At 41.5% G+C, this 8,535-nt stretch overlaps 1 protein-coding gene across 2 annotated transcripts in view; it reads right to left on the bottom strand.

Moving 5' to 3' along the window:
• PCYT1B (phosphate cytidylyltransferase 1B, choline) overlaps nt 1-7,471 on the bottom strand; it is a 39,729-nt gene extending 32,258 nt beyond the window's left edge. The window contains exon 1 of one of the 2 annotated variants that reach the window (XM_072427893.1): nt 7,173-7,471. In XM_072427893.1, the coding sequence (XP_072283994.1) occupies nt 7,173-7,289 (117 nt within the window). In that variant the 5' untranslated portion in view covers nt 7,290-7,471. The remainder of the gene's footprint in view (nt 1-7,172) is intronic. The other variant, XM_072427884.1, reaches the window with a different exon arrangement.
• Between the last annotated feature and the right edge of the window lie 1,064 nt (nt 7,472-8,535).

Genomic DNA, 8,535 nt, shown 5'->3' with positions numbered 1-8,535 from the left:
ACCATGTGGTGCCACCTGCAGAAAGACAATCTAAATATAATTACATTTATAGGCGCTTTTATACTGGACTTTTCTGTATTTAACTCATACAAAATACCATTCAAGTTCTAGATAGATAAATAGGTGTTTTTTGTAATCCTGCAAGTTATAGTTGGTATAACTTGTTATAGTCATGTAGAGGATTTTATTAGCTCTCAAAAACACATTTATTTCATTTTATACTTGCTTTACAATCAACAGCCTCCAATATTTAGCACAGATTGTTTGAATAGAATCCAAAAATAAGATTTAAACTTGGCAGAAATATTTTTTATACACTGTTGAAGAAAATAGCACTGACTCATTGTCAGTCTGTTCAAAAATAATACATCTCAATTTATGACTACAATCCCTCCTAGAAACGCTAGGCTAAAAAGAAATGCTAAAGCTGCTGAAAAGGTGATTCTCTTCTTTTTTTTGTAAATGATAAACCACAATTTATTGGTAAGAAAAAGAGATTTGGAATATTTAAAGAGAACTGTAGAAGCTGTGCCCAATTGAGGAACACAGAGGGCACTATTTTCCAGTATTACCTCTGGTCACCCCGCAGCTGAACCTTTCCACATTGCTGACTTTTCAACCTTTCTTGCAGGCCACTCGCACACATCAGATAATCCTTGCTAAAGATGAACAGTTATACTCATCTCGGGTGAAAATCTGACACGTGAACAGGGGTTGCCCGATGTTGTTCATTATTCTGCCATGGCAGATCCATGAATGACAGTGAGGAATGACTGATATGCAAGTCAAGGGAGGAGAACACAGTGGTGTGCTGCTCATCTTCCCCCTTCACCCCTCCTCTCCATAGAACTCCTTTGTTCATCTGTCCTCTTTTGTCACTGGAAATGACCAATGGAAAAATGTAAGGTGAGTAAATAGCCTAGGTTAGGCAAGTATTTGCTTTCTCACATCAGAGCCTCCAGCAAGGAGAACAGTCCACAGCACAGTGTAGGCAATATAAACTTCCCTGCAAATCTTCTAAAACTGCTGAGCCAGTCTGACTGTGATTTTAGCCCTTTGCTCATGTGCCCACTAAAGGCACTACCCCTGAATGCAGTTTACATGGAATGCTAGTTAGCTCGATACTGACTTTTTGGTGTACCAACCCTGGCTCTGTCTGACTACTCCTGACATTTGGCTCGTCTGACTAAGCTTCTGGCTCATGCTCCTGCACTGTGCTTTAGTCCTACCCGTCAGCAGTTACCAGTACCTGCGTGCATGGGGGCCGCAACCTGGCCAGCCTGCAGAGCAACATCCTCACCTCTAGAGGCTCTGGAGAAAACCAGGCTGTTGCTTAGACTCTGCATGGAGAGTCCAATATCCCGCCCTGAAACACAGTGACACCTTTCCTAGGCCTCTTCTACCACTTCCTCAAACTTTTCATTAGTGCTATATCTATATTATGGAAAAGTTACTTCTAGTAAGTGATGGAAAGACATCTAGTATTTCTGGAAGAGACAAGCTCATCTAGTTTACTCAGCACAGGTACTATTTATATGGAACCTTTGTGACCTTTCTATGACGTGAGATTCATTAGGATAAGATTGATCTGTTGGCTTGTTTTGCCTCTGACTATGAACAGTTTTGAAGTTGAAGAGCAAGAAAATCAAATCAAATTGTGATTGTGCTACACTATAAGTGCCACTGCTGGTTACTGTTTTGCGCTTTCTATTGTTTTTTACAATTAATAGTTTTCCCCTGCAAAATAATTATTACAGAACTGCAGGTCCACAGCTACCAATTGTCTTGTCACACTAAAAAACATTATCAGTAAACATTTTTTTTCTAAGCTAATCAGTTTTGTGATCTTGTGCCCAGACCATGCACATATTCTGAACAACTAGTTAAAGCGATTTAAAACAAACCCTCAGTAACCTTTGCATCTACAGGTATTGTAGATTAATTAATTTTCAAAAGAACCCATTGGCATGATTGTCACTTTACAGATCACCAGATAGCACTCACCACATTGACAATGCTTAACGCCTAGGCCACAATGAAGATCAGTTCTGTTCATTTCAGACACTGTGATTGCCACTTTTGAAAAGTAGTGTGTACAGCCTCAATGGAAATGGACCAGGTGAGCCACCTTTAAATATGGCAATAAATTACTCCTTTTAAATTTACACTCAATATAAATATGCACTGGTCACCACCATACAAAATATGACCTCCCTTTTATAAATATGGCTTTACCAATCCAGCAATCAGATGGTAATTGTGATGAAGAAATAAGTAGTGACTTCTTATGTGATTGTGGTGAAGAAATAAGTAGTGACTTCTTATGTGATTGTGGTGAAGAAATAAGTAGTGACTTCTTATGTGATCACTATCTCTCTGTAACCAGGCCCTAAAAGTGCAGATCATGGCAGCCTGCTAGTGTTTAAAAATCAAAAACAACAGATGTTTCTATAGCTAGAGGAATCAGGAATGGCTTGCTTCTAAGCTATTTACTGCTTCTTAAAATTCTGTATATATTATAGTGTTCATAGTCTGAACACTGCACTATAAATACAAATCACATCTGCAACACCACAAATTACACAAATGTAAATGGCCTCTCAACTTTTATTTTTTTAATCACATCTACAAAAAAGTGTGTTTTTTTACTATATTTTTTTATAGTCCAAAGGAAAAAGGAAGTGATTGGACTCAATTTTCTTGCGAGGCAGCATGTGTAGTATAACCTTACTTTTCTTTTTGTACAGTCTTTTAGAGACTGAGAATAAAAATAAATAAAAAGGTACTAGATTATATATGCATCCTAGCATAGTACTAACACAATGTGCCCCCAATGGAGAAAAATTCCCCTGATATAAAAAACAGGGCACTTGTTCCTAAAAAATATCTATATAGCTGTAAAAGTTCCCAGGTTTTACAAGCATAAACACATCCAAATTACCTTACAGAAAACAGCTTGTTAAAAAAATCCTAATATTATTACAGTTACATTAAACTTCAAAAACTTTTAACCGATGAGGGTTTTTTTTAGCACAATAGGGTGTCCGGGTTGTTTTTATGCAGCACACCTTAATGTGCCAAGCAATAGACATTTTTACGGGTGCCATGTGGAAAACTTTGGTCACCTTTCTATTTGTCCAGTGATAAACACTGTGTTTATGAGGTCCCTGACTCTAGTTTCCTCATTAGGCCCTAATAACCATGAAGAGTTGTTACCCATTACCCACACTCAGAAATTAGCCAAAAAAAAACAAACAGAAGCCCTTAATTGCCTCTATGTTACAAATTTTATATCTTACTGGCTAGCTAAAAGGTGGTACAGCTATGACTTTTAGCATACATGCTTGATCAAAGGGTTGAAGGGTTAGTTCACACAGTTTTTGCGCTTCTGACCCTTACCCATGCTTTTCCTCCAGGGATTCATTTTTACTGAGATCAAACAACTACCTCTCCAGTCTCTGTTTACATCTAGGACTGACCTGGATGGGCCCACAAAATACAGCCCCATGGAGTTTCAACAGAATGATCCGTGCCTGTCCCAGGACATAACCCTATAGACGTATATGGGGCTATAACGTGCTGTATGTAAACAAGCAATGGGTCGGGGCCATCAGATCTGCATAACAATTGTGGGTTGCATAGATTGACTACATAGAAAAGCACCAAAGGCAGCTGCCTGGCACAATAATACCTTATGCAAAAAGAAAAAGTCCTAAAAGATCTGTACATGAAACTAACAAGTTAATCTATTTGTTATAGTTGTTTATTTACTCAAAGCTACTAGGTTCTGCAAAATAAAGCGCCCAAACAGAACATCAGTTTTATAAAAATGGAGGCAATATGATATATGGTGTATTACCTGCATGTTTGCCCTTTTGGAGGGACGTGATCATAAAAAGTCTTATAAAAATGTTGGGTAAATGGTTCATCTAGAGATCTCCACTGGAATCATGGAATCATCCAGAGATCTCCACTGCTAGTGATCCTCCCTCTTTCATGTTTCTAGTACAGGTTGACATGCAAAAATCCGGCAACCTCCGCACCTGAGGAGTGTCGGATTTGTGAAAATTCTGGATTATTTTTTTTAATACTTACTCCACATATGGCGCAGTTCCAGGGAGCAGGCAGCAGGGACGTCTCAACGTGTATTTAGATTAGCAAGCAAGACCTAACAGATGTTGCTGCAGAACAGCACCATGAAAACATTAGTGGCCAAAAAGTGTACTGCAGTCCCTGTATTGAACAAAACAAGTCTGAAATTCATGCCAGGAAACTGAAGGATCCGGATTATCGACAACCGGATTTTCGACTGTCAACCTGTACTCCAAAGTAATAGTTTTGGTGTACAGCAAAATTAGAGGCTTCCTTTGAGGGGCTTTCCAGAGACTCACCAGATTTTAATGCAGCCACAATGTGCCCCCCTCCCGGACCACCACTATTACAGTGTGAATCTACACTAGCAGTAGGTGCAGTTAGTTGCGCTAGCACCCTATTAGATTTGTGGTCATATAAGTCTTTCCCAGGTGCAGAGCAAACTGCTGCAGGAGCTCTAAATGGCGCTGCAGGTTCACTAAGTTTTCACAAGTTGCCCTTTTGTCACTTCCAGGAAACCATGGAACCCCAACCTCAATGCAAACCTAACCACATGAAAGTGGTTCCCATCCACTAACATACAGGGGTAAAGAGTTGCGACAGAGCTTTAGTAAGCATCTCACTAAGGGCAGCTCACTAAGTAAATATGTAAATGTGTTCAATAAAACAGAAAGCAGTCTGATATGGGGGGGTGGGACAGGACAGGGGGGAAACCTACCCATGCAGGACAAATCAACAGGGTCAATTAACTGTTGCCCTTCCTAGCTGAACATACTTACCTCTCCTTCACTTCCCAATGCTTCCTTTGGTCCATGTGTAAAAAGAAATAATTGGGTACAGGGTATATAACAGTAGGTACCTAATGACATGTCTCTGATGACCCCAGTGCTTTCACATGGGGTAAGGAGAGAGTTTTCATCCCTGTGTAAGTTTATGCAACTGGGGAGGGTGGCAAGACCTACATGTGCAGAACACAGGTCCAGTTTAAAGAAAATCTGTCATTACAAAAATATATGGCCCACCATTGTTAAAATGATGCTGAACATGACAGGTGCTGTGCTGACTTACTGGCTTCAATAATGTTTCACTGATGTGCTCTGCATATCTAATCCAGATGGATGAATTAATGCAAGTTTCATGCAACATATGCCATTAGTTTGTGTTATAAATGCACTTTCAAATTGATGTACACCGTATGTCTGAATATATACGTATATTATATACACATATAGCGTATCTGAACTGATAATTAGTCTGCTTAACAGTAGCAATTTTTAACAAAATACTTATTTGTACATTTATTTTTAATTATAATGAAGATGCCTATGGACATGTTTTATTTTATTGTAATATGTTTAATCTAGTCTGTAAATGTTAATCCAGGTGGGAAGTTCTCTTTATTGTGCTGTTCTCAACCCATTTTCTTTTTAAGTTGAGTGGGAAGAAACTTTAGGGGGGTGGCAGCCCCTGTATTGTGACCCAACTCTTTAGTAACCACACTTATTTCTGGTTGCTGAAAAGTGCTTGGCGCTGCGCCCAGCTAGGAGCTGGGGAGAACACTGTTGTGTTTTTTTTATTGTTTCAATGGGAAGCAAGACATAAGGAAGAAGCACAATTAGAAGACAGGAACAGGGCATTGCCACCCTACAGCAGGACGTGCAAGGATTTCATAGCAGGATTACCAGGGCTCATTCCCACTAGCACCTTGTGTTTTTTTTGTATAATGTGCGGCAAAGGGTAAGACATGCACAGGTGGTCTGGGTTGCTAAATATTTAGAATGGCACCACAAATGTACCTTACAAGTGCAATACGCGAAGTGTGACATGGATGTTTCTTTCTTTTTGTGGTGCGTTGGGCTGCGCATTAACACACCAAAATAATGCATTTATACTGCGATACCACAATACACGGGAGGGTGTTTTCCCGTCAGGCTTCCAAATAGGTGCTTGGGGTACTATTAGGAATAAAAGGCACCCCAACACATCTTCAGCCGTGCCTCACACCCTGCCTAAATGTGTCCTTAACACAAGTCACTGGTGGGAATGACCCTAAATCAGTGGTCCCCAACTTTTGGAGCTCGCAGATCACTAAAGCTATGAACTCTGGAACGCGCATACGCAGGGGACCCTTTGTCAATAAAAGAGGAAGAGACTTCCCCCAGAGTGACGTCATGATGCCAGAACCCGCCCAGGTCTGAGCCTGCGATTGGAGAGAGGGCGGGTACTGTCCAGAGACACAACACGCCCAGCGCCCTGAGCCTGTGATCCGTACGCAAGACATGGTCTGTGGTTCTGGCCGATGCGCTCCCCCAGGTGGGGTCCTTCTCCTGACCTTGCTGGGGGTGCACCAGCCAGACCACCGCTGGTCTCCATGATCTTACGGCCCAGCTGTCAGTCGGCTAAGTGTTGGGAACTCCTGCCCTAAAGTGTGCAAATTCAGCCATGCAAATTTTTAAAAAATTGCCTTTAGGTTTAGAAAGTTTGCCGAAGTTTGCAGAAGGCTCATATTATGTAAACCCAGTGTACACACTCAGCATGACTTTGTGCTGGGACAAAATAAATCCCGTGCACATGTGCAGGATTTACGTCAAACCGGTTAATTAAAATAGCTAAAGATTGACGGAATAAGTCAGCGCCAATGGGGAAGTTAGTAAACGTGGCATTGCAGCAGGAGATGCACCACTTTAAGACATTAAAGCTTGTATAAGATTTTAGTGATCAGGCCAACATGTTGAAATATTAGCTGGTAAAAATAGGAACATAAGAAAACACACAGATTATAAAGAATTGTGCACTCTCAATGACCTTGTGGTCAGAAATCTGCAGCCTGCATAGTGCAGAGTGTCTCATCTGCCATGGCATGGACTAGTTTATAGGTCCACAGACATGCAGCAGCCAATGTGCATCATAGAACAACATGCAGGAAGCAATCCCAGCACACAAATGGCTCTGTAATGCAACTTTCCCCATTGCAGATGAAGACACAGCTCAGATGATTTCCCATTGTTTACAGCAAGCCTTTTCTTCTACAATCCCTTTGTTTCCTTCCCCAGGCACATGAAATGCAGCTCTGTACTTACCAGGCGAGGCTGAGGACAAGTGTGCTCCAATTCTTCCATGCTTTCCAAGGGAAGATCACCACAAAGAGAATTAGGGATAGCTATTTGTGACTCAGCATCAAGGCTGAGAACTGGCATGGCCAGAATTGGCTTTGTTGTGTGTCTCTGCACGAGGTACAGCTCCTCTCGGGTATTCTAGGCACTGGATATTATTCCCAGCTTCATGTTATTATTCCCCTGACACACAGAAGCTGCTTGTTTAAATCTTATAAGTAGCAGCCGTGATGCACAGGCCTTGGTTTTATCACTATAACAACCAGGCAGCAGGCAAGCACAGAATGCTCTGGCCTCATTTGCATGGTGCCTTGTGGTTGGATGGTGTCATCCCAGTGCAGAGTAAAGCGGAGGATGATGATGATGATGATGATGAGGCATCCTGAGAATAGCACAAATCTCACACTTTGTTTGGGGTTTTATTCTAGGACTGCAGATTGCTTTGTTTATCATATTTATTATTAAAAATGTCAAGATAAGAAAAACAAAACACAGTGCTGAAGGTTTCAGGACATGTCATTAGGCTGTAGGTGCATGTTTGTATTACACAGAGCTATGACATATTGTATATAAATTTTATACTTTTATCTGGGATTTGTTTTCACAAAGATTCTTTGCTGAGAATGTTTAAAGCGGACCTGAACTCAACATTATTTTCTTTACATAGAAGGGTAGACAACCTCTATAAGGTAAAAATGTTGGTGTGCAAAGTGCAAAAAAAAAGGTGCAGCACTGCCACGGCGATCAAGAATGAATGAGAGCGCAGAAACCAACATCACACGTCCTGGGAGGCTTTGGCTGCTCCTTCTGCGCATGTTCTATTCTCGGGCATACACAGAAGGGGCATTTTTTTCTCCTAGGGGAAAGAGATGCCGATCTCACGCATGCACAGTGAGAACGGCTCCCTTTTTTTCCTTTCACAGCAGCTACAGGCGCAGCCATCTTCAATCCTCCTTCATTTTCTTCCTCAATCTTCTTTCTTTGTCACCCGGTCTCAACCTGAGCAGAGCGAGATCGGGTGTGCGAAGAAAGGAGAAGACAGAAGAGAGCAATGAAAATGGCGGCGCCCGGTGCTTCCCTCCATACTTTATTGCTGCAGTGATAAAGACAGAATGGGAACGCAGAGCCTCCTGGGATACTCTCGGCACGCTTCCCAGGAGGCTTCTGGCTGCTCCTTCTTTAATGGGAGGAGAAAAAATGCTGATCTCACTGCGCATGCGTGAGTGGTACTCTTTTTTTCGCTATTTACAATGGCTACTGCACAGTACGAGATCAGGTGACATGGCAAAAGCAGGAAGAAGAAAGAAGATGAATTCCAGGACTGTGCGGG

Source organism: Pyxicephalus adspersus, chromosome 1 (assembly GCF_032062135.1).
Source record: "Pyxicephalus adspersus chromosome 1, UCB_Pads_2.0, whole genome shotgun sequence".
In the NCBI taxonomy this organism is placed as follows: Eukaryota; Metazoa; Chordata; class Amphibia; order Anura; family Pyxicephalidae; genus Pyxicephalus; species Pyxicephalus adspersus.
The sequence above is the reverse complement of the archived record's forward strand: the minus strand, read 5'-3'. Positions and strand labels throughout refer to the sequence as shown.